The 27346-nt window shown below is 43.2% G+C and overlaps 1 protein-coding gene across 4 annotated transcripts in view; it reads right to left on the bottom strand.

Annotated features, from left to right (window-relative positions):
* Positions 1-11114: 11114 nt before the first annotated feature.
* LOC119174939 (acetylcholinesterase-1) overlaps positions 11115-27346 on the bottom strand; it is a 163496-nt gene continuing 147264 nt past the window's right edge. For 2 of the 4 annotated variants that reach the window (XR_012895295.1, XR_012895294.1), the window contains exons 4-7: positions 22450-22542; positions 17235-17607; positions 14469-14513; positions 11115-12754 (exon numbers count right to left, since the gene is read on the bottom strand). Coding sequence is in view for 2 of the 4 variants with exons in the window: in XM_075894925.1 (XP_075751040.1) it covers positions 12733-12754; positions 14469-14513; positions 22450-22542 (160 nt within the window). In the remaining 2 variants the exon portion in view is untranslated. The remainder of the gene's footprint in view (positions 12755-14468; positions 14514-17234; positions 17608-22449; positions 22543-27346) is intronic. The other 2 variants (XM_075894925.1, XM_075894926.1) reach the window with 2 other exon arrangements.

Genomic DNA, 27346 nt, shown 5'->3' with positions numbered 1-27346 from the left:
GTGGCGTTTTTTTTAATGTACCCAATGTACTGTCCAATCAGAGGACAAGCAAGTGATTATGTGCCGAGATGGTGGTAAGGGCGGAGCGCCAGGAAGGGATAAGAAGAGGCCCCGTGGCTCCGCCGGGCGTTCTGAACCGAGCTTGCGGTGTTAGGCACCATCGGCTCCGCCGAACCCCGTAGGGTCGCCCTACAGAAGTCGGTTCATTTCCAAGTTGTTTTTCTTTTCCTTTTTTTTGTAACATTGATGTCCATTGTTTTGTAAAATCTGTAAATACAAGTTTTTCTCAGCCATCTAAAACTTCTTCAGCGTTGCTTCTGCTTCCTCGTCAAGCGTCCAGCAGGCCAATAGCCGCTATTGGGATAGCGGCGTACGGTTCTTCTCCCACTTTGCTACACCACCACGGGTGGTGCGCTTCGGGCGCCGAGTGGGGAGAAGTGGTTTCTTCTACATCGAGAAGAGAACCTGATTTTACTCCCAGCATGCGACTTGGTAAGCCGCAGGTACTTGTTTGTGGCTGTTGAGGGGCGAAATTCCTGATGGCGTGGTTTGTGCATCCCCCATTGTCGTTGTGCGTAACCGCCGGTGGCACATACTCGAGAGAGCGGGTATGTGCCACAGGAGATAGACGGGTATATGCCACAGAGGAAGGAGATAGATGATCGCGATGAAAATATGTGAGATGGCGGTACTTAAAGTGTTCACTAGATGGACAGATGGATGGACAGATGGGCAGACAGACAAGCAGACGGACGGGTGGAGACACTTTACAAGTTGGATGGAAGGACGGACGCACAGCCGGGCGCACAGCCGAGCGCACGAACGGCGAGACGTACGGACAAATGCAGGGACGGACGCACGGTCGCCTGGACGCACGGATGGACGCACAAACAGACGGATGAACGGACGGAAGCGTGGACGGACTGATGGACGCTTCACCCCACACATCATCTTTCACTCCGTAGATGTTTGTGTGTGTGTGTGCGTGTGTGTGTGTGTGTGTGTGTGTGTGTGTGTGTGTGTGTGTGTGTACACCTTATTAGCTTTACCGTAAAACGTACATTGCAAACACCAGTTATTTCAGGCAACCTTCTTTTTTGAGCTTATTCGCTCAACCACACGTTGAATAACATTTTTTAAGTTAGCTTCTCCTTTATACTAATGTTATTGCAACGGAGCATGCTCTACAGGATAAATTTAAAAAGATTGTTGGATGCGGTCTTACCAATGAGACGTCTTTAATTGCTCGAATTCCTTCAACAAAGGAGACATTCCGATATTAAAAGCTATGGCTATAAAACTTACAATCTATGTCAATAATTGACAAAGGTTGCATTGAAGCTTGCAATAATTTTGAAATTGTATTCAGTGCTTTTATTTTTGTTTTTATTTTTATATATGTTCTTTTTTTGTTAAACTCTGCCTTTTGGTGGACATTAAAATTTTGCACAAGTCTAGCAACCAACGTTTTACAGAAGTTGAGTCAAAATTGTAAGAAGTCAAGAAAAACTAGAATAATATCAGTTTTTATGTTTGTCGATGTATGAAAATTGCCACTCATGAATGTTTTATATTAAAAATAGAAATGAACCAATGCTATTGATTCTCACACCAATTAAGTAATGCCCAGAATTAACCCCTGAGAAAATTTTCGTTTCCACACACCCCACAGTTCTCGAGAAAAATGGGGACAAACTTTAAAAAATACTATTCTAAAAAAACGCAGTAGTAATCCGTAGCAGCACACACACCACACACTCCCTGTTAAAGTGTCAAATAAAAAAGAACCCATAAAAATTTCTTGACCCGCGAGTGCCTAAGTTCGATATATATTCTAAACATGAATAAATGCTCTATAAGGTGATTGCAAAATCTCAAAATTTAATTTTTTGACCACGGAAAGTCTCACTTCACCTTAAAGTGATTTCGTTACAATAATTTACAACATTTTTTTAAAAAAAAACGTTAATTTTGTTTTCACAAGAAAACAAAAGAAAAACAAAAACATGCAGAATAAAGATTAAATGAATAACAAATGTTTCGGAAACGGCGGCAATAAACTATGGGCCGTTCTCATAACGCAAGTCTGTACTAGTTCTAACAATTTTCGCACAAATGCCACGACTCTGTTACGCCACACTCACTTTTTATGTCACGATTTGTCGCGGTAGTGCATGAGATATTGTCGCTGCTGAGCGCAATTGAACGTTCGTAGGTTCGCAGATTCCTTTCCCAGTCACGTACTTTATCGAAGGCGGTGTAAGAGATGCATGTTAGTGTAACAAGATCTAGGACGGAAGAAACCTACTGTTATCAAATAAAATTTTGTTCATTAAGGGGCCCCGCAACATTTTTTGAGCATGTTCAGAGAACGTTGCTAATCTATAGTCGAGGCTTCCGAGAAAAGGCGAGCCAAGCATTATAACACATCATGTGGCCTATAATTTACATTTAATTACTAAAGGATGCTACAAATCGCTCCCTCTTCTTTCTGCAAATAATATATATCCAAATTACAGCGCCGTACACCAAAAGTTCACGGCCATATGCTGATTTTGAGCATGGTGAGCTGCATTGCTACCGTGGTCGCTACGAAATGTCACTACGTTCCCGCTCGGGTGCCCGCTATTGTACTGAAAGTAAACCGATTGTTTTAAAAACAAATGGAAGAAACAAAAGTGCTCAAAGTGATAACGTGCTGACGAAGGCATGCCTCTTCTTGTCTCTTATCATCCCTCTCCATGCGGAGCCTTCAGCGCGCTCACTTTTACGAAAGGAGAGAGAAAGAAAAATCTTTATTTAAGCTATGGCGATGCCACATAGCCCTCATATAGTCTTATAGCTCTCATCCTCAACGGGCTGCTCGACATCCCTAGTCCGGTACGTCATTATTTCGAAGCCGCCATCCGAGCCCGCTGGACCAGAGTTCGCTGTTCCTCTAGTGCGCAGCTATTTAGTAAAGTTGCCTCCCAATCCTGTTTGCTAGAGGTGGAGATGGGGTTCAATTTTGGGTTCGTTTGGCAGGCCCATATGGTAGGTTTTGGCCACTTCAGAACAGTACTGGGACTGCCCACAATTTTGGGCCGTAATGTAACGGCCGGGCAGGGTAGAGTGTCTTTCGGTATAGGTAATAAGGCTTTTGAAACGTGTGAAAAATTCCTGTAGCTCTACTCGTACTTGAAAGATTCTAGAATTTTTTGTGACATGTGATTTAGAAAGCTTGGTGCGCTGATAGTGATACTGTTTCATATAACTAAGAAAAGTTGAAAAAAATTCCGAACAATTTCATATGATGTCTTCTATAAGACCTGTGCCGCTTAGCGATTTCGGACATCGACGAATGCCTGCCGCGAAAGCTTAGGTCGCGTTGCTAAGTACGAGATCGCGGGTTCGACTCGGGGTGACAACGACACCGTTTAAAAGCAGGCGAAAGGCAAATGAGCGTGCGTAGAGATAGGTTCTCATTTAAGTTCACAGGAGGTCAAACTTAATCCTGAGTCCCACCTGTGCAATATACCTTTAAATTTAAATCTAGCCGTGGTATTGGCGCATAGGAAGAGAGAGAGAAAGAGAGAGAGAGAGAATTTTATTTCAAAGAGAAATAGAGATCTCCCAGCCTCCACCTTTATACAAGGTTTTATAGCATGATATGTAAAAACTCAATAAAAAGGAAAACGATAGGTGCGAAAAAATTCAAGAAGACAACATAGTGAATCAGAGAACAAACCGGTGTTAAGGTTGTCATAGTTGAGATCAAGAAAAAATGGACATGAGCCAGGCATGTTGCGCGTAGGCAGGATAACCGCTACTCATTAAGGATAACTGACTGGATTCCCAGGGAAGGCCAGCGGTTTAGGGGGAGACAGAAAGTTAGGTGGGCAGATAAGATTAAGAAGTTAGCGGGTATAAAATGGCAGCAGCAAGCACAAAACTAAGTTGACTGGCGGATCATGGGAGAGGCCTTTGTCCCGCAGTGGACTTAGTCAGGCTGCTGCTGGTGCTGCTGCTGCTGATGATGATGACGACGACGACGATGATGATGATGTAAAAACCTTATTTGGGTACGTCGGTGCGTGAGTTAGCACGTAGCGGGCCACTACGGGCTAGAATGCCAGAATTTAAATAAATGCGACCTCATGAATCGATTACCCATTTATCTAGAACCTTATACATGTATTTGAGCAACAAATTGAAGGTCAAACCAGTCTATTGCACATTTGTCCGGATTTTCATCTATGCAGGGGAAATGGTGGCCCTATTAAGACATGGCCGCCGGCCATCTTTCCGACTCGAATTGACCTATCCAGCCAATTCACGACTTTCACTTTTTTCTATAGGTCGCGTCACTTTCTTGATTCATTCTCAAACCTTTTTTTTTTATCCTTCACGGCCTTGCAGTTTTTTTTTCTTTTATGCGTCTGCCTTCAGCCGTTGCCCTGTTCTCAAAGAAAACGAAATCAGCCATCCCCCTTCTCCAGTCATTCCCTTTTCTTTTTTTGCATTTAGCTGGTCTATTCGTTCAGCATACCGATGAAGTAACACTCAATTCTCGGTCTTTTTTTGTTTTTTTAAGATTATTTATGCTTTGCCTCTACTTGTCGGTCGACATCCGGTAACCTATTGTCAATTCCGCGTGTGTCTTTTCCACTTAGAGCGTCGAAAGAGGACGCGATTGGGAGCCAGAGAAATTCGGCTGACAGACGTGGTAGACACGGGACGGTTTTAAAGCACCAAGGAGAGCCCTTGAGGCATCCACTCTCACGGCACACTGGGTGTCTTTAAATTGAATGCCAGGTATGAATGAAAAAAGGAGGTTTCTTTTTTTTCCTCTCGTTTAAGTGAATATTTCTCCTTCTTTATCAATGGGAGACCTGCCGGATTAGGCTTCGCGGTTCTCGTGGTCAATCTGGCGAAGTAAAAACGAAGAAAAGAACAATTGATAAAATGATAAAACGATCAAAAGAAAAATTTATTTTCCGATAAGAATCAAGGGCAGGGGAAGGGTGGTCCAAATGCCGGAAATCAATTTGTTTCGAGCCCAATGTTTTATAAGTGAATGTGATTTGTCAATTTCTCTCTTAGGGCTTAAAAAAGAAAATTTGATGTCTTTTCTATCCGTTTTGTTTGTGAACGCGTTTTTATGTCAATTTCATGCATTGTATGGAAACAGTACTGAAGAGTAACTTTGTTTCTGTTGCTAACCTTTTTTTTAATTTTTGGTGTTTTATATTAAAGAAGAGAAAATATGCAAGAGGAAAAAAGACAGGGTAGTGGGAAATCATAACGTGTGTCAAGCTGCTGCACTGATGACGTCAGAGTAAAACTTTTCGGCTTCGCGATAGTTTCTAGCGCAATGTTACTGCTTTTGCGGAGCCAATGAAGAACGATTGCGCCGTTAATATTCCTTGTCCACTGCCATGTTTAGTAATTTTCGTGCATATAAGTGAAGGACAACTTAGTTTCGGTTAGGCATCGCCAAATTGTGTATCGTCAGGCAAAGATGGCGCTGCGCTTTTGATTCAACGCTTTTGTTTATGCATCCCGAATCTCTTCTTTCCCTTCTTTTGATTATGTCACTGTGCCGCTGCCCTTGATGTGCCTCTCAAAGACGAACACTTTCTGATGCGTTGCTATGATTGTATGATCAGCCGCTCCCTGTGCAGATGCTGCGGGAGCACCATCATCATCGCTTGACGGTTTACAAAGCAATTAAAGCACTTTTGTGCTTTTTGAGGAATACGAGTCTCTAGGAACGCCCTGGACCTTTGCATAGTACCACCGATATAGTTACGAATCAGGGCGTTTAATTTTCGCTCCCTTCTTTCATTCTCCCTCTCTCTCTCACCTTTCCACTACCTTTCCCCCGTTTGCTTAGTGTAGGGTAGATGATTGATTTGTGGGGTTTAACTTCCCAAAACCACCATTTGATTATGAGAGACGCCGTAGTAGAGGGCTCCGGAAATTTTGACTACCTGGGGTTCTTTAACGTGCACCCAAATCTGAGTACACGGGCCTACAAAATTTCCGCCTTCATCGGAAATCCAGCCGCCGCAGCCGGGAATCGAATCCGCTACCTGTGGGTCAGCATCCGAGTACCTTAGCCACTAGACCACCCCGGCGGGGCGGTGTAGGGTAGCCAACTGGATATGTCGCTGCTCAGACATCCTGCCTTCTCTCTCTTTTTATTTCTTTCACCCTTCTTTTATTTTCTTCTCACGGCAGTTTAACCAATTTCTGATGTACCGAGTGCTGTCTGTCGAACTATAGATAACCTATATTAAGATTTCTTATTATTCATTTTCTCAATTTATCTGAAGTGTTTTTTGAAAGAGCTTTAAGAATTTGCTCGGCACCACTGTTAAGAACCTTTTTATACGTAAACAAGCTCAATGGTACTCAAACAGGTGACATTTTTGTAACCAAACGAGCATTTCGTGAATGTAATACGTTAAGGGATATCACCGGCAAGTGTGTGTTTACTGTATATATTATTGATTTCATTTATCCCAACAAAGGCCATTCATATTGCGCGGCACTGTTCCGAATTCTCATTATAACTCTTTTTTTTGTTGTTCTTCCATGCCCAGGTATAAATGTCGCATGTTTTTGCGCCATTTAAATTAATACATTCCTAATGTTTTCTTGGCATTTCGGCCGGTTTAATGGCGTGCTTTGATGTTCCGAAATGACAGAGGGGGCTAAGGTGGTCTCCTATACACAGATGACTCTCGCGTACCTTTCTAGAGTGATATCGCGTTTCTCGCCAGATTATTGGACTCTCGTGCTTTGTGCTGTGCTATTTTTCTGTCCCTTTTTTCTCCTTCTTTGATTCCCCCTTTCAGACGTGTAGGGTAGCAAACCTGTTATTCTGGACTGTTTGTCACTCCCTACCTTTCTTTCCCTACCGTCCCCTTTACTTCTATAAAGCTAGTATTACTAAACGCTGGTAAACGTCACCCCCCTTCAACCAACACAGAGAGGGCATTTTGCCTGAAAACCATTATTTGACCTTCTTACCATTATAACCACACACCACTGAAACGGTTCAGGAATGCAATCACTACTATTGCCGCAATGAGAGCACGTTGACACGGCCTACCGATTACTAGCAGGATACCGTAAAAGTGTCTAGTTTTTAACTACGCTTTGCAAACACACTATCACACACACACGCGCGCACACACACAAAAAACAGCGCTGTCTAGACGACAGCAAAAACACAGACAATGGCGCTGGTTGCGGCAAGCGCAATACTTCAGTTGAGACTAATTATTGGAACCTGTCACTTTCATTTAGTTGTAATGTGAACTCTTACAGCGACATATAATATAAAGTCGAAACAGACCCTAGAACATGATCTAATGTGAGAGGACTGGTCATATTGCTTAAAAGCGGAACAGAAAAAAAAAACTTGTTCAAATGAAAAGGCAGTGCAAGGCATGCTCATGAAAGATGGTCGCAAACGCGTTCACGCTCACTTTCGTAGTTATACTAAACAAACACCTCACATAGAAACGTATGGCATTTCATTGTCATAAGCTAGTTATTTACACATTTGGGTTTAAGTCAGAAGCAGCTAGAGAAAAGAGGAAAAACGCATTGCAGATTTTTGCTTCTATAGTGATGATTGGAGGTCGTAGAACTTATTCAAGGGGACAAATCTAACATCCTCGGTGCTAAATGCTGCATAAATGTACTTTTACCCATAGAATGGACAGCCGCATACTTTTTAAAAAAACGATAGCCTTTCTTGAAAACCTTCGACGCAAACATTTTTGTCTGTCTGTCCATTTGTCTGTTTGACCACCCTTAACAATACTGGGTACTTTAAACGGCATGAGCCGATACCCCAAGCGGTCTACCCCATTCGCAGCGCCCACCAATGTTGCTCAAGATTCAGCGTTCCTACTTGTGCGATTGTCAATTAAAAAGCAATTATTGTGCATATCTGAGGCACCATAACAACACGTATATATTTTGTATGAGCGTCTTTTACTAGAAAAGGCATACATAAATAATTCAAAAAACCGTATCGTTTATCACGCTGCGCGGACCATGCAACGCTTGCACGAAAAGGCAAGTGTTTCCAACGCTTTGCTAAGACGACACGGTGGTGGCACCTACCCGTCGCCTTGCGTTCTACACCTTATCACCTCTGAGACGGGCGCGCACGCCCGTCTCAGGGCCGCACGCTTCGTTTTCCAAGATAACTGCCAAATAGCGCTCATGTCTCACGTGTGACGTGACTTGATGCGCTCGTTCACCTCCGCTGCACGCTCGAGGCACTCTAACGCAGCGTCTCCAGAACACCATTCCCCGATTTTCTTGCGCAGAACATCAAATAAACGTTTTGTTCACTCTCTCGAGACGCAAGACTATAGTCTTTCGACGACATTTTCAGATTAAGATGAAGAGACGGGGCCAATTTTTTCTGCAAAGATTACAATTAAAATAGTGTTAAAGGGACACTAAAGAGCAAAGCGATCTATTGCGTGTTAGTAAATTAGTAATGTAGTACAATGCGTACATATGCTTGTCATGAACATGGCATTCCCCACTTCGAAAAATACATCCATATTTCGCTTAGGAACATCGTTAATGCCATTCTAGATATCGTCATCTCATGATTTCAGTTGTGTAGCTTTGCTTTCGCGCTTGAGACAGTTTCTAGAAACGTGTGCACCTTTTTTCTAGTCGTGTATATTAAATTCGCCCTACCTAGTATGGTCTTGTTTGTGAGTTACAGCGTCAGATAGTTAGAAAACTTGCTGTATGCCCAGTTGGCTTTGTTTTCATTTTGTTCCCTTTTTGCGCCTCTCCTGCTTGGTATATGGACTGCTGTATGTACTAAATAAAGAAATAAAAAATGAATATTTTCACAATCGTGAAAACAGCACCCTTACCACGACACGGCTCATGGCACGCGTAATCAGCGTCAATACGACACAACGCTTTTCCTGCCATTCTCTCAATTTCCCTGTCATTCTCTCAACAAAAGCAACTTTTGTTTTTTAAGCAATTTTGTTTGTTTTTTTAGCGCTTCCGAACACACTGATCATTGTACCAGCTGCTGACACTTCGATAATGTTCTGTGACCTGCCCATAATTTTCTGCAATTGTTTTCATCGTTCAAGTTTTCTTTTCACCAGCATCTTGTGATTCTGATTTCTTGCGCTATGTGCGATATTGCGTGGTTTGTACGCGACTGCGTATATTTGCCCGCCCAGCCTGTATGAGCCTGAGAAAAGCTTACAATGCTAGATAATTGAAAATAAACAAATAAATAAATAAATAAATAAATAAATTTATTATCTTTCGCTTGGTAAGTGCGAAAACGCACAAAAAATTACGGGTGTAGGCGCCACCGAGAGATTCACGCACCACACTCTATGACGCCGTAAATTTGGAAAGCTTCCACTCGGTGGAAAGGAAGTACATTGTCATCTTTGGTCGACATAGACCTAGCATACGTAGTTTCGGAACATTTCGTCGAGCTAGTGTCGCGAAAATGCGAAAAATACATTTTGAAACTTTTTACGTCACAGTTGGCGATTTTGGCGCGAAATTTAAAAATAAAACTTCAACCTTGATTTTATTCCCTGATAATAAACTCATGATAGTGAAACTTACGACAATGGCGTTCTCAGAGTGCAGTTTAATTATGAATCTAAGCCAAGTCATTGTTTCTCCAGGATATGAATCTAAACCAAGTCATTGTTTCTCTTTAGTATCTTGAGCACTGCCATTTGTATAGCAAGAAGCGAAAACATCGTAATTAGTTATCAAAACTGTGGTGCGGTCAAAGGAACGGCAAAACAGATAAGGTGCACACTTGCTATGTTTACTTACTTTCACAACAAAATTATTTTGGGTCTTATGTACCAGAACTAAGTTGCAGCGAAACACACCAAACATTCAATTGCTGTTGACCAACCGGAGCTCTTTAGCAAGTACCTAACCTCAATATTTTTCTATATAATAATAATAATAATAATAATAATAATAATAATAATAATAATAATAATAATAATAATAATAATAATAATAATAATAATAATAATAATAATAATAATAATAATAATAATAATAATAATAATAATAATAATAATAATAATAAGGCTGCTTCGTCCTAGCGGTGCCTAGTCTGATGGGAGTGCAGAACTGAGCAGGCTTCTTCGTTCTTATAGTTTTCTCTAATTACTTTTATTAATTTCTATTTTAATTCAAAATCACCTGTGGTCCTCCCACTTTCCGTTTCCCGCTTGTTTCCTCTTTCAACGTGCATGCGTTGTTTGTGTGGCCGTGCCTTCCTGTAGCTATAGCAGCACTTTATATCGTTATCAAGGCGCTCCAAGAATGAGAGGAAGAAGCCCTCTCTTTGAGGCGAGCACGCTCTCACTATGCTAAAGCTGGCAATGCAATACTTGCGTTACACCAAGCGACCATGCTAACGTACCTGTCGTACGCTAGCATAATAATAATAATAATAATAATAATAATAATAATAATAATAATAATAATAATAATAATAATAATAATAATAATAATAATAATAATAATAATAATAATAATAATAATAATAATAATAATAATGCGTGCGTATGTAAGACAGGAAGCAGCAGGCAGTGAACAATATATTTTATTTCTTCTTTTTGATTCGGGCAGCAAAAAAAAAAAAAAAAGCCAGAATACGGGGTAGATGTGTCGCGGTCTCGGACACACCGTCTCCTTGAACGTCCTTAAAGGACGGTGTCTACCAGATCTGCAACGCCACCGATTATTACGAAGATTATATATTCTTGTTGAGGGAGATAAATGCACTGAAGTGAACCAGGGAATCACATTTGCTTTTGTTTCCACAGAGATAAAAGCCGGAATTTTGAAACAGGCGACATGTGCCGTAAGTTGAAGGAAGCACCAATGGGTTCCATGCAGAATGCAGGTAACTAATAAGAAGCGTGTATTCTTCCTTGACGAATTATCCTATTTTGACACCTGATAAATGATCATTCAGCTGGGTTGGCCTATTTATTCTGCACAGCGGAAGTCTTGTTGTGCCGTAGGCACACACAACACAAAAATGAAAGACAAACAAATTGAAGACAAAGCAGGTGTTTATAGCCCAACTGTACTTTTTATTGTTTTGTTCGACATCATAGGTCACGATCTATATCAACGGTAAGTTTTTATTTTTGATTGTATTTTGTTTTTTATTTCTCATTATCTTTGAAGTCGCTCGACGTTCTTCTCTGCAAAAAAGCATCGTTCAACACATTTGCGGCGACTAGACAAGAAGCCTGCGACAAGGACACGGCGGGAAAATGAACGGTCACCCATTGTTGTGTAGTTTTGATTTCATCATGTTAACGTGTTACACAATACCCGCGTGTTTTAAACAGCAAAGTCCCCGGCACGCTTTGGTCTGCTTATCAATAGGATGCCTCTGACGTCATGTTGTGTCAGTATTGCCAGTGAATGTGTTCGCCACGTCGGTTGAGATGATTGGAAAAGTAGCACTCAAACTTCAGATAAGACGGGCAGTGTTTCTCTCTTACTCTCAAACGCATGTTTACAAGCAAAAAGGTAGATCTCAATTGGTTATAATTTTCACATTTTCTTCTCATCGCAGGGCATTAACGATAACACTGCCCTCAAGTTTTTTTGCAGAAAACAGACCTGGCGTGCGTATACTGATACATGAATTAAAGCAGCAATATAACAAAACTATGAGAATGATTCATCGAAGCTCATGTATTAGTCGGTTCGCGTGGGTGATCGACAGATAAAAAGAAAAGAAGCAACACATTCATTTATTTTAGTCAACAACCGATAGCGATAACGCACGTCGGCTATTCTCTCTTAAAGCGGTGTATCTCGTGATAAGGACAGGAAGTATACATCGCATGCCGTTACATATCACATGCCAAAACGAGAGAGAGAGAGATAGAGGAATAGACACAATTTATTTACAGAATACCTACGGCTGCAGATGCGAGCAGTTTGTAACTGCATCGCCGAGACAGTCATATACGGATGCACTCACATTCGACGAATGAGAGCGAATAATTACAGATAACTACTGATCAGGTAGGTAGGAATTTTGTATTCGTAACAAACCTATTGGAAGCCTACATTCGCAACAGGCAGGCCGAGGTGATCGGAAACGCAATATTCTTGCTAACAATATAATGGTTTTTTCACAACGTCTTCAGGCTGGGCCGTCACTTAGCGACGTTTATTTTTCTTTCGTTCAAGGCGCATATATAACAAAGCACGTTCATCCTCAACAGGACAACGAAGTGTGCAAACTATAATGAAGGGAGATGAAAGGTTTTGATCGGTCATGACTTTTTTCATTTTTTCTCGGCGCAAGTACGTCAGGGGACGCGTCACTTCCGGAGGGAGCTGGCGGCGGAACCGGACTCCTGCTGCTCCGCCGAACGAAGCAGACCGCGTTCGGCCGCAGCAGCCATGACGTCATCGGCAACGGACCGCTTTCCGGGGCCACCGAGGAACTCCGAGTAGCGCTTTCCCGGGCCACCCAGAAATTCGGAGTATCTTTTTCCAGGACCACCCAGGAATTCGGAGTACCGCTTGCCGGGACCGCCCAAGAACTCGGAGAGCCGTTTGCTGGGCCTCGCCCGGTGGTGGCCCAATATCCAATCCAAGTCGTGGCCGTAGCCGCGGCTCCTCCCGAACGGGCTGTCGCCGGCGTACAGTTGCTGCAGGCTTCTACTGAGTGCGCCATCTGAATCTGTCAGTGCGTAGCGAAATGGGTGAAAAGGAACACCGGTTAGAGTGCGACGGGGTTTACCTGCTGGAAAGGAAAAAAAAAAGCTTGCAGAGAAGTCAATTGCTGGACTGACGCTGAAGAAATATAACATTGTAAAGCGTACAACCAACATTGTATGACACCAACCAGGTACTGTCAAGCAGATGGAGACACTAGCTGTCCAGAATTCAGACGAGACCAGCTTAGATAGACCACAATTCAGCCAACACTATAAAGCAGCAAGTGAATATTAGCCACTGCTGGTAGTTTGCGAGTAAGCACTGAACTCAAATGGGGTAAGCGAATAAAACATCTAGTTACAGAACCTAAGTGGAAGAGGCAACGAATGACGGTATCCTCGAAAAAAAAAGAAGCAAATACCTAGTTATTGTCGTCTTGTAGCCATTAAGTCACTTCTAACAAAAGTGCAGGAGTTGCCCACTAAGCGACTCGTGACTGGACAGCACTCGGCGCCCTTTGCCTGGGTAATGTCTTCCGCTTTGACGAGCATAAACTCGAAGCCGTGAAAGGGGAAGTCCTTAACGACGATTTCACAAATGCGAATGGGCGACCGACAGCCCCGAAGTGCAGCGACTGCCTTTCTAAACGTTTGTTCACCGCGAAACAGCAATATTAAGGAACTCATTTTAGGTGTGGCAAGGTTTTTATCAACTGTTCAGCCAGCTGAACCTTTCCGACTCAGTTCCTGCACAAGGAGTGTCCCACCTTTATCGGAGGCTGTTCCGACATTGGTCAATATTCAGTAGAACGTGTTATTATCAATTCGCCTCCTCCTCTTTGTAATTCAGGCCTCCTCACGCGTTAGACCAAAGCCTCATGCTATAAAATCAAACGAACTAGCAACTCTTCCTGCACTTCCGAAAGGGGGTACAGCACAGAGAGTGTCACTGCACGCAAGGTCGAGCATGGGAGGAATGGCGCTCTTGAAATGTACGCTTGAGTTGTATTTGACTTAAGCAAGGTCCATCACACTTGCAATGTTTCTTGCCATCAGTCTAAAGAATCATAACTAAGGCCGATTCCAATTTCAGTTTATCCTGAAAGACTTTCTGCACGTCAAATATTAGTTGCAACACGCTGGTTGTTGTTAAGTTGACCCCAAGCCTGAACCATTAATCCGACAATCGCTAAATCGGTTCAGAAAGTATCGCTCACAGTGAGTTTCCCTCATCATTTTTTTTTCATTTTGGTGCAGGTTTGCAGTGTTGGCGTCATTTTGAGCTCAGACAGCGTTTTGCAACTCAGACTGAGCGCAACTGTGCGTGCACAGGCAAGACGTATGCGACCAGTAACCACTGTTTTTTTATTTTTGTTTTTAATTCGACATAGTTTCTGAATTCACTGACCACGTTTGCAGAAGAAATTGATTCTAACGAGTAAACACTGCTCACACAATAATAATAAGCGTTTGGTAGGAGTGTTAGAATTACTATATCTGCGCGCCAGCCATAAGCCACAGTAGTCGTATAAATAAATGAGCAAGCAATAATGATTATTACACAATTTTAACATGTGACACCTTTTCTTCAATTGTCCTTCAATTGTAGCTCTCTTAAAACAGACGCACTCCGAAATCGTCGAGCACAATCACAACGGCGCTTTTTTAACTACATTGTAGCTTTAGTCTAAGATATTTAGGCGACGGTTAGGTGAGACATTTAGAACACAAACTCACGTGTTGTGTGGTGCTGACCGAGCCATACAAAATTGTCTTATGTCCCTTGAAGGAAGAAAAAGAACAAGGACGCGTTTAAATGTCATGCATGAAAAAATGATGCAGATAATTGTTACATGCACTTTTTAGGTAAGGTTTAGACTACGACAAAAAAGTGGTAAGTTTAGACGTAATTTAGAGACCTATATAAGTATAAAAAATCTATGCAGGCTCTTTGTGTTGAGTGCGGGGGACAGATATGCATGCATAATGAAAAAAAAACAGGGAGGCAGTGGTGACATTTACATTTGAATAAACGCGTGTTTGAAGGCAAGCGTCAGCGTTTTACGGAACACTGACTCATTTCAGTTCTCGGAATGACCCCTTCGCCACCCGTAAATTACCGATCGATCGTCCGCAAAGCAATGTTGAAACGAACAAAAGAAAAAAAATACTGGTGCACAATAAGAGTTTCCCATAACCGAGATTCCTCAACGATCGCATATAGATCCAGCCCGACTGCAGTGAGACATTTAGAAAACTGGTCTCACTTTTTCCTCTAGTTAATTGAACTTGCCATTAGAGCTGACGCAACCGCGTTTGTTTCTGTCTTCTAATATGTGAAGTTACTGGTATCTCCCGAAGCTCTTGATGGGCGGTTTTAGAAAAAAATCGGTCAATGGAATTGTCGTTGGCAGCTCATGCGACAACGATCATAAATTCGCTACTGTCATTAAGACCAAGTCAAGCGCGTAAAATTTTCAAATGACGGTATTAGGAAAGATTTTAATCTGACAAGTTGATATGGCGAAGTGAATTTCGGCAGACAAGTTATTGGTCAGAGACACAATTACCTACTTCTTTCTTACGCTGTTTCCACGAAAACGAACCCAGTTTACATGCTCCCAAAAGTAAACTTGTGGGAGCAAAGAAAGGCATCTTAAAACACAAAATAAATGTGACAGTTCACTCGTTCAGACTTGTGCAAGTCGAGCTGAATCCCGAAGCATAACGTGCGTAGTGCGAAGATCTTCACACCACGCACGTTCGACCTTAGATGGAGCATTACGACGACGACGTCAGAAATAATTCGCTCGGATTGATCCTATGTTTCCTAACGAAACAAAATATGTTCGGCCATTGTTTAGAAGCAAGACACCGTCTTGATTCCTCGCTCACTTTAGTCGACGTATAGTTTAGAAAGTTAGTTAGATGCATGCATTACTGGAGAAAAATCCGGCGCTGCCCAAGCAATGCCACAGTGCAGTTTATGGGAAGTAGACGGTAACTGGTACAGCTTAAAAATGTAGCTCTGGCGTGTTCTGGAACTTTTTTCTTTTGATCCTAGCTTTGTAGTGCATTTCACGATGTGTATGTGTGTGTGTGTGTGTGTGTGTTTTTAACCTTCTAACTTCCAAGCTTGACTGACAGTTCTGTTTGCGATAAGTCGTTTGCAGCTCACAAACGTTGAACGGTTTCTCTGACTCACTTGCAAGACAGAGTGAATATGGCAATCACCCCTGAAAATCCCAGATAAAATCAACCAATAAGTACGCCTAATATAAGAAGAATAAGTTCTGTAGTGATAGGCTTATTCAGTTACTGTTCTGTAATGCACATATGGTCAGAGGCATTCAGTCGTATGATGTTTATTTTGAGGAAAAAAAATACCGCGAAAAGACAACGCCAGATGAAACGTCATCAATCAAAATTCAGTACTTTCTTTTGTCAAATGTTAGCCCGGCGGCACTAAATAGGCGATTCAGCAAATCACGTGATTCGTATTCAGGTATCAGCTGTGTAAGCAGTAATTTTTGATCGGGGAGCAGGGGGGCACATTATTGATTGAAGTGTGTGGTGGGCGGTATGCCGTGACGAAAAAAAAACATTCAGGGGGCGCAAGGGCCCGCTGTGTTACCACCTGAGTACGCCACTCTAAGATACGAACCATTAAGTTGGTGACATCACTCGGGCCCCGGCACCAGACTTTCCTCCAGGAGTGTTTTTTTCACAATGACGTCATGGTTTACAAAAGGCCTCCGAGAGTGACGATATGCAGGGTTTACCCACGCACGTGGTCCCGTGGCTATGTACGCTGAAAAGTTCGTTTCGTCCCTTCGACGCCATGTGTATGGGGCGCGCTATAGAAGCACGCATCTTGTACAGGCGCTGCTCACGGTATTAGGGATGATAAATTCGAGGCGCTGGTACAAGGCTTTTAAGGCGTTCGCTACAGGGGCTATCGCCAATAGAAAAACTACGTAGTTTCACTGCATTCCACTAAATGCACCAATCTGTTTGGGTATCTATCCATAGCCCGCAAAAGCACTTACCTATCAGGATGCACCTGAAGTGCGAAATAACCAAGCTTGGTGCTACATGTCACCTCGATCTATGGATATAATGCGCGCGTCACCATCTGCGAATGGATGGACCAGTTTGTACTGATATGCCTAGCGAGAAAGTACAAAGGCTGGGGATGTCTAGACAAAGGAGACCACGGCGCCCACTCGATGCGGAGAAGCCACCAATGCTTGTATGCTGTTCTGAATGAAAACTTTTATGTTGCTTTCATAAACATTATAATCTGTCTGTATGTGGAACCGGCGTACGAAAACCTGCTTAACGTCACATTCAGAGGCCGCAGTTTAGGTTTAGTTTAGGCATGACCTCCGAGACAACCGGCGTGTGTCGCTACTTACGCCAAGGAGGCGGTGCAACTCCCCCGACCTCCTTGAAACGCGCCTCTCGCCAGCCATCTCGGAGGCCACAGTTGTGAGGGTGTACCTCGTTTACGCGTCCGGCGAAGAGTAGAACGCGTCACGTTTCCTCCGCCCGAGGAACTCGGAGCCCATGCGCTTGGGCAGCAGGTCGGAGGGCGAGGAACGCTTGCCCAGGAACTCGGAGCCGATTCGCTTCTGCTTGGCCGCGGCCGCCGCCATGGCCAGGTCGAGGTCGTCGTCGTCGTCGTTGTCGTAGGCGCCGCCGCCGAAGCGGCTGACGCCGGCCGCGGCGCGCAGAAGCCTGGCCGCTCGCAGCGCGGCGGCGGGCGACCGCGCGGCCAGCTCTTCCTCCCAGAAGCCTCCCGGCAGCCCATCGGAGGCGTCCAGTCGAGAAGACGGTGACCGCTTGCCCAGAAACTCGGAGCCCATGCGCTTCGCTGCGTCGAGGCGAGCGCCAGAAACGCAAGGCCACGCAGCGTACAGCACCCGTTGCGGGTACAGGTCATGTCTGTCATTTGTCTACGGGCTTTTTGCGTTATGCTGCTCTACCCTTACTTTTGTGTAAAAAAGGAGTACAGGGTGTCAAACCGGAAACCTCCTGGTTAATCACCTTGTCTTTCATTTATGTTTCCTTTCTCCATGAGATGTGCATGTCTTGTAGCAAGTTTCAGGCAAATGATGGGCGTCAGAAAAGCGCATTAAGGTGGTGTAATTGACACTGTCTTCTTTCTCTAAATATAAATTAGAAACACCGGAGAAACATACCTAGTATTGGGAAAGTAAAGGTGACAGTGTTAAAAAAAGCTGGCTAGATCATTATGTTATTATAGCACAACAGCGCATGCGCGGAGAAAATCAGTTCTGTGGAAACACACTGTTTGAGCCTTCTAATGCCGGCAGACTTAGGTAAGCTTCTTATTGTAATGCTGAATGCTTCTGGGGACCCCTACGTACCACACAACGCCTGATGTGCCTCTACAACACTTCCTATATCGTGTTGTTTTCCGCGCTGGATGTGTCACTTCGTTTATGTGTAACACGCTCGAGGTGAGACCAATAAAGCGATGTTCTTCGGCAATTTTTCGGCGTTTCCACAAAAGGGTATCACCCATTTTCCCGCTCGACAAAAGGGTGAACTCGACTTGCATCGTTACCATTTACATGCAGCGTAATCAACTTGATGTTGCAACGCACGACGTTATCCACCTGTATGCAACCTGGAGTGTACTACGTGCCACGACTACAGTTGGCACCCTAATTCCTGCAGTCGAGAACTTAGTCTTATAGAGCGCTCAGGCTGCGGCAAAGGCTCGAGCGTTCATTGGTATTCAAGTCACGTACTCGAATTCCTCTAGACGTTGCTGCTAGCTGGCTTTAGGACCTTCTTAATGATATCATACAGAAATATGTGCACAGAAATGTCATGCACGCTGTGGACAGCAATGTGTATAACTCTTTCTAAAGGCTCAGCCAATAATTAATTGAACCATTTGTTGTGTCTAACATAGAATAACTGCAAATGTTAAGGCTTCACGTCCCGGAACCACAATATGATTATGAGGCTCACCGTAGTGGACGGCTCTTGAAGTCTCAGTCACGTACCTGTTTTTTTAACGAGTACCCCAACCTAAGAACGCGGGCGTCACATACACTTCGATTTGGCAGAAATGCGCCCGCCATGGCCGGGATTTAATCTCGCGACCTTCAGCTCAGCAGTCGAGCAGACTGTAGCTACCATACAAGCACGGTGTGCTTTCACTGCTGAAACCTTCCTTGGACCTGTTTGTATTCGTGTGTAGTAATTTGTTTTCTAAATAAAACGTGTTTCAGCAGTGTAAACACACCATCTAGTCTTTCTTGAAGCTTTACTGGCTTAAGCCCTCGCTTTAGGAGCCTAAAGTCATCAATACGATTTCCACAGCCCACAATATCTATTTTCTCAAGTACTCAAAATGCTGAACAATTTTTAGTACTTGGTACTGAACTAAGTTTACAAATACAGGTGCTGGCTGGCTTCCGGCTGTGTGTGCCGGCGCAGCCTTGCAGTCTTAGTGAGGAACCGAAGCCTTAACGAGTAGCCAGTTCATTGTCAAGAGTTTTCTTTCTGTGAATGATTAAATATTTCAAATACATTTTTAAAACAAGATACAACATTATAAGAGTTAGTCCTTGACTTTGAGCGCCTCCCTTTTATCTGAAAGGCGAAAAATAGTCTCTCTTTACTCTAGCACAACTTAAAACACAAGATTTCGGCTTCAGTGTTAGAGAGTAATAAATAAAGTGACTGAAAAAAATTTGTGTAGCTGCACGTGCTGCTGCTATTACTATGTTAAAACCGACCGAGAAGGCGAATAGTTCTTACGTATAGAAGTGGCGAAAAACGTGTAGAGTGCTTTTCCCCCGAACAGTGGCTCTGTGAAGATCACAAGCTGCGGGAAACACTGCTCGCACATTGCCAGAGGGCGAGACGGTGAGAGGCCGATATTAAGGCGAATTTTCGCGCCCTGATTGCTTCATTATTGTGCTGACGGAGAAAGATACGCTTCTCTGTGGTAGGTTTGGTATTGTGGAGAAACGGTAGGTGGAATAGGAGGGGGGAGGGGGGCGTTGCTCCTCGAGCTGGAACTCGAGGATAGCGCACCATTAGCGTGCTCGGTTGCGTGTGAAATACTCTGCATTATATTCCATCAATGTCAAGTGCGCGTTATCGTAAATTCCATTGCGCGGCCTATTTCGTCCACTCTTGCAATCCCTCTTAGCCTATCTGCACATACGCAGTGGATGCATTCTCGGTGATACTGAGATCACCGACACACACACCCGCTGCGTTTTCCCCATCAGCCACCTTCTGGTCTCGAAACGCAATCAAGGCTGTGCCACGATGAGAGCGAACATTCCAAAGAATGCCGGCTGGGGAGTTGCGGAGAGTTTCTTGCGTAATGGAGCGCATTTATGCAGCAGCCGTGCTTTTAATCACCTGGAGTACGTAGATTGATTCAAGGTCAGCGAACTTTCACTTGTATTCTGTGAAGCTATTCTACAACAAAGCTTTAATATGTAAAGTCGCGAGCAAAGGTTTGACACTTACAGAAATATATAAGTACATGCGTTTCTCTTTCTAGCGCAACTCCATAGTGTACGATTGCTTCTCTGGTCGAGCGGGTGGACTTCAAGTGGACCACTTGCTTTCAAGCTTACGCAAAAAAATGTCCATTTCGGTATCAGTTGGTACCCAAACTTTTCTACCTAACTGTACTGTTCAAGAGTATCTTGCTTACATGTTAGCAAATGGTTAAATACGCTGACGCACATGCTCTCGTTCAGTCTTTTTTTTTTAAGTAAGAAGAGACTCACTACCTCACGGTTTTCAACCCCTTCGGTCATGATTTATAATGCGCTGTCAGAAACGCGTCAAATCTGCGTGGTGTAATGTCAAAACACTCAGTATTACATTCCTAGCAGGGAAATTAAGAAATACATGGTCTGCTGCGACTTCTTGTAATTAACGTTAATGAGGGTGTAACTAATTATCTAATTATTTTTTCTGCCCGCCGCGGTGGTCTAGTGGCTAAGGTACTCGGCTGCTGACCCGCAGGTCGCGGGATCAAATCCCGGCTGCGGCGGCTGCATTTCCGATGGAGGTGGAAATGTAGGCCCGTGTGCTCAGATTTGGGTGCACGTTAAAGAACCCCAGGTGGTCGAAATTTCTGGAGCCCTCCACTACGGTGTCTCTCATAATTATATGGTGGTGGACGTTAAACCCAACATATCAATCAATCAATCAATCAATCAATCTAATTAATTTTTCAACAGTCTGATTTACACTCAGAAGACTCAGAAGGCCTGCACGAATGTGCCCATCAAGTTTCAAGTTATTTAATGAAACAATCGTTGCATGACGTCCCATTGAATTTGGCGTCTCCATTTGTACACACCGTAACTGAAAGGATAGTTTAATACACCGTGAAAACTGCACCACCTTAGTTGGACAAGACGCGTACAGTTCAAACGGTAATAGAAATTCGAGAAAGCTCCAAGTATTCCTACGAAAAAAATCGATACGGCTTCTTGAGCAGACGCGTTATGTCCTAGCCAGCCAGCGACAACTCCGAAGAGAACATTAATGATCGACTTTGCAGTTTGGTAACCGCTTCCCTTATGCAATTTTAATGAGCAGTTGACCTTTTGTGCAATGTGTAATCAAACGCCGACAGTAAAGTTACTCGCGCCGCTATGCATTTACTTGTAATCCGAATAGATAAATACGATTTGGGGGTGCATCATAGTGCGGCTACCAGCTTACATCAAAATACGAGTGATGCCATATCACGATCATGTGATATAGACAAAATATAAAAAAAACATAGTTGCAATATAGTTGGCAAGCAGTCGGGGTTCGCTGTTCATCCTTGTTCTTTTTTTAAGGTGCATAAATACCGAGAATTATTCGACAGGTTATTCCTGATATGGCTGTTACTGCCCAGGTCTTAGAGACGGTTTATCTTATACCAAGCAGAGGGGAAAACGCAGTTAGAAATCGTTTTAGGGCATCGCTGGATGATTTTCACCAACACGGCTCCATGTCAAACTTTGGTCTCAAGAGAATACTTACGAGCTTTATATACCGAATTACCTTTTGATATGAAAATAAGAAAATACAATGTATAATAGTTTTTGGCAATTGACGCCCCAAAACCACGATACATACGGTTATGAGAGACGCCGTAGTGGAGGGCTCTTTAACGTGCACCTAAATCCAAGCAAACGACCTCATAAAGCACGTTCGCCTCCATCGAAAATGTGGCAGCCGTGGCTGGGATTCGATTCCGGCAGAGGCAGTCATGCACCACAACCACAAGACCACTCTGGTTACAAGAGTGGATCCAGCTTACGTGTCAAAGTGCGCGTGCTGTCGTTCACACACTCGGGCTTTTATAAGCAAAAATGTCTTAAGCTGAAAATATGTGAGAATACATCAGTGAATCACGATAGCATCAGTGAATCCGACTGACCAATGCGAACACGCGCTTATAAAAAAAATTCCGAGTCCAGCCCCGGAATGGCAGGCTGCGGCAGGCGGCAAACGATTTCACGGTGAGCCGTGTTAGTGCAATTTAGCAATTTAGTCTTGGCATTTAGTTTCAGTTTAGCGGGCAAGGAGGGGGGAGACAAACTTAGGCTTACATACAGGTTTCACGGTTAGGTAAAGCTTCGAGAATGAGCCTTGGTTCGAATTGCACTCGGTACAACGAGAAAGGAGAGTGGAGCTTCCGTATTACCCTCCATGTTGGCGTGCACGACACAAAAGAATCCGCATGTCGCGAGGACAGCAAGGGCGAAGAGGTGAAGGCAGCTCATTGTGACCAGGGCGCCTGGGAAGAAAGAAGAGAAGAAAAAAAAAACTTAAGTGTCAGTTCAACATATACAGATTGAAGGAGAGAAAAATACAGTCGTTGCGGAAAGAAAAACATAGGGGTGTGCGAATATTCCACAATTTCGAATAACGATTCGAATAGCGTTATATTTGATTCGCTACTCGAATGAAGTAGTGCATATTCGAACTATCGATTATTTTCTGAATACCTTTCGATTGATCAGTAGCGACGGGAGAACCCCAAAGGTACAACACTTTCGAAGACAAAAGGATAATTTTTCTTGTTGGTATGAGTGAATTACTGATATTCGTGTGGTTCAAGCTTTTAAGGTATCATCGAAGCTTTTCTTATCAACTGATGAAAGACTTTTTGTTTTTCTTTACGCTCCAGTGTTGCCGAAGTGAAAGTGTCTTCACTGCACCACAAGAATAATGAGATTCATGATGATAATTCAAGAAATATTATTCAACTTTTATGACTTGGTGTTTATAAAAAGTAAGTGGCAAAGTAAGTATTGCCTTGAATACTGAAGTAACTGCTGTATTGATTTTAAAGTTAACAAATACCTTGAGGGTTCTAGTTGCTACTGTATACGAGCTCAATCTTAGTTCACATAATTGTGGCATTTTGTTTTGGTTAAATGTAACGTTAATGTTACTTCGTCAAAACTGGTTAATATTTGTCTTAAATAAAGAGTTGTAAAATTCTAGTCACCTTTTGAAAACGGTTACCTTACTGCTCTAAAACTATTCGAGTAGTATTCGATTCGGTTCACTTTTTTCACACCCTTCATAACACCGACAAGGTTACTCCTAAAAAATAAAGACACTGAATCGATCCAAGCAAGCCATGTCAATTATTCATTGAACATTTTCACACGACAAGCTTTACTACGCTTCACACGTGACACAAGTATAGGAAACACGAAAGAAGGAGATTTTTTTTTTTGAGATGCTCGTTGTTTTGTTAGACACGACCAAATGTATCCAACGACCGTCAGGCCAAAAAAAAAGTGTAGGGGACAATAATTGTGTTTATTTGTAGTGTGGTATTTATGTACTAAACGGAAAAGAATTGAAGGGAATTAGTATTACTATTGCCGTCGGTGGCTTTCGAACCCACAATCATTCGATGGTTGTGGGTTTGAACCCCACCGGCGAAGTGGGTGATTTTTTGTCCACTCTAATTCACATCAGTTTACGCCACAATTGCTACACTACAGTTAAAATCCGCAATCACCGTCCACTATGATTGCATGGACGTATGTCTTGGTGGATTTACTAGGTTATCTGTAGGAGGTATTCACTGAGCTCGGCCAGCCAAGTGGTGCTAGCGAGTGCGTACATCCGGCAATCGTAACTGCGGTCGTTCAGCGATACGGCATATACAACAGCTGAATGTCAAGTGAGTATATGAGAAAATACATCGAAGCAAAATGCGCGGCCAAGAACTTTCGTTGCAGTTTTACGATGACGACCACGCACGACTACGGGTACGGTTTCATCTTGATTTTAACAGAGCACAGGAGAACGAGGACTATAATAAAAGTAAGGGCACCGACTCGCAACTGACTTTTATTAAGAAAGAACATACAAATATAAAGGTGAAAAAAATGAACAGAAAACAGATAATTATTGATATCAACATGTGCAGGTGGCGCTTAGATATTAGAATTCCACATCACTTAGCGCGATAGAGGGTATGCTGATACAATTATCCCCTTTCTTTTGGATGTGGAACGCTTCGGTGATCTCTCTTGCTAACTATTGTTTATGACGTGACAGTATTTTAGTGTCAGTGAAAAACGGTATGCAACCACACTGTTAACAAAGTTCGGCGAACGAAAATGGTTTGGTGTCTGATAGTGATCATTCATGCTCCCTAAGACGAATATTGATACATCTCCCGCTCTGTTCAATATATGATTTTGCGCATGAGAGTGGGATCAGGTATACGATGGTCATTACGCATTCAATGTACTGAAAAGTTTTTCATACCGCAAACGCTGCAAACCATCCCCTTTCATCTGGATTGTGTGTCAATGCTTTTCTTGACTTTTGAGCACGCGGATTTCAGCTTTTGTGGAGGGGAAAATGCTACCTGCACATTTTTATATCAACGATTATTTGTTTTCTGTTTATTTCTTACCTTTATATTTGCATGTTCTTTCTTTATAAAATTCAGTTGCGAGTCAGCAGCCGTGTCTTGACCTTACTTTTCTTCCAGTCTTCGTTCTGCAGTGCGCTGTTAAAATCAAGATGAATCCGTACCAACTCATTCGAGTTGCAATTCTCATACGGGTATGGTGACTGCCGCGCTAGCATCCCTTTGCGGATGACGTCGTGTGTTTACCTCCTGTACTACGAATTAACCAATGGGGTGTGAAGAACACGCAGTATTAGGCAGGTTCACAAAATACAGTAACAGCACACATCGGATAGTAGCACTGCTTGAGACATGTGCTAGCACAGTCTACTGTGGAAGAAGAGCATAGATTCAGTCAGTGAAATAAAATAGTCCTGATCCTACAGCAGAAACTAAATCAGTGCGTGACTGAAACAGGCCTTCCACGAGTTGAGTTAACATATAGTGTGAGAGCTTGGCGGCATGGCGTCAAATAACTGGAACAACCCCTCAATGTTTGAGAAACCATGCCCAATATATATCCGACGAATATATGCAGGATATGCCGTAGTGAAGTATCCACATTAAATAACATGCTCTGGTATAGTACCAAAAATCCGCAAGGTGCTAAGTGTATACGGAGTCCTTCCGCCACGGTGGGCCGCTACCCAATGCAGCCCCAGCCTCGGCCACTAACTCTGGGCCGTCAAGCAGACCCGCGAGGTGGCGGTCAGGCAAGGTCTTCACGTCCCCACGCGGGAGACCTAAGGCCTTGTCGTCGAATTCTGCCAGACTACTAATAAAGTTGTTACCAGCCAACTAGAACTTCGGGCGCATTGATGAAAAAAAATGATGTTTCAGGATTTCGCTTAGCTCTAGACGAATGCAAATCTTACTTTTCATGTCTCTGTCCTTTATATGTACGAGTACGCCGTAAATAGCGAAAGACGCGAGTATGGGTTACAGCAATTAGTTGGGATCGGACGTTTAGGAACGTGGACGGTAGAGAAGCACTTGTTTTCTAAAGGAAGTACGAAGTAAAGGAGAAAAAGAAATACGAAGAGAAAATTAATAAAAATGCGCAAATTGTCGAATCACATTACACCTAGGGATCTACATCTGGATTCACACAAAGAATATTAACATTACAACAAATAATAGCTAGTAGTTCGAGTCATCATTAGACGAGACATCAAAACAAACATAATTCAATCTATGCACCCACATAACTTGAACACAGCTCGCCCGAAATCCTATTTGTGGTAACAAGAGCAACCACGGGGTACAATGTTCATGAGAGCCTGGTTTATATAAGGTGGGCCGCAGTTTCCATTTTTTATTCAAGTGATTTTTCAGAACGTTTCCTACACTCAACAAAAATGCCTAGAAATCCACGGGATTTTCGTAGAGGACATTTTCTATTTTCTATACGAAAACTATACAGGAAAGAACTATGTGCTTTCGATCCCTTGAAAAGAATACTGGCTCTGAAACAGTACGATGGGAAGGAAACCTCAAAGTGATGCTTACTGACTACGCAATTTCAATGTGCCAGCGCGACTGCATCAAAGCAAAAATAGAACTTTATCAAAAGTGTTTCTCAATTTTCTTGGATTAAAAATGTTTCGCTAAGCAGCAAACTCGCATTCATCTTCCAAATACGTTAACATGAACATTTAGGCAGAGAGAGGTATATATGAATGCAGTATATTTGTATTCAGACTGAATCACTAAGGATAACACGAACAAAACTTACGGCAGACGCATCCAAGATAAACGTTTTAAGAATAATTAAAAAGAAACGCTCCAAGATGCGCGTTTCCACTGAACTCCAACCGATTCATTTTTCATAGACAGCGAAGTTTTGACGAACTTCCACCACAGCTTCTTCTTTATACGCTCACTATCCCGCATCGATAATGGCTTGCTCTCTGTTGCCAGCTCGAGTTTCGTAACGACCCGATTCTACTGCGACCCCCTCGACATTCCCCTCAGCACCCCGCACACCGCCACCTCCGGCGTCATCGAACTGCCTGGCTCTGTCACTGTCACGGCATTGTGCACTCAATGCAGATGCGGCATGGCGCACAAAGAACACCTCCAGGAGTAATCTTCCCACCATTTGCGTCGGAATCCCGGTATTTTCTATCCTCTGTTTAGATAAGGAAAGCTATGGCATACACTCTATGCGTTGTGGCAAGTCTAGGCCTCGTCTGCGATATATATCCATAAAATCGTGATGTCGGGTGCTCTCTGTGGCGTTTCCAGTTTCTTTGCAAGTAGCAGTAACAAAAACATTGTTGTTATCATCAGCAAGCACGTTCTGATCTTCGGCTATCTCTAGCTTATATTTTTTGTCTGGGCGCGCCTGTATATTTGGAAAATAATGACGCATCAATGTAGACCTCTCATAAGCCATTTATCATCAACCAAAGGTGCAGCCCAGGGAGGCAAAAATAAATGGAAGCCTTGTTTTTCGCAATAGCCTCGTTGGCTCTCCTCCTACGCGTTATGAGTAACTGAAGGCGTCGGGAATCTACCATCAGGTGAACAATGTCGCCAAGGTTGGCCAAGAACTACGCTCCCCCCACACCCCTGCCTTCACATCGTCTCGGATTACAGCTAATTTTTCTTGTGTTGAATAAAACAAGCCTGTGCGGCTGCGGGCGAAGCAGAC

Source organism: Rhipicephalus microplus, chromosome 5, assembly GCF_043290135.1.
Source record: "Rhipicephalus microplus isolate Deutch F79 chromosome 5, USDA_Rmic, whole genome shotgun sequence".
Classification (NCBI taxonomy): domain Eukaryota; kingdom Metazoa; phylum Arthropoda; class Arachnida; order Ixodida; family Ixodidae; genus Rhipicephalus; species Rhipicephalus microplus.
This window is presented reverse-complemented; position numbering and strand designations above follow the sequence as displayed.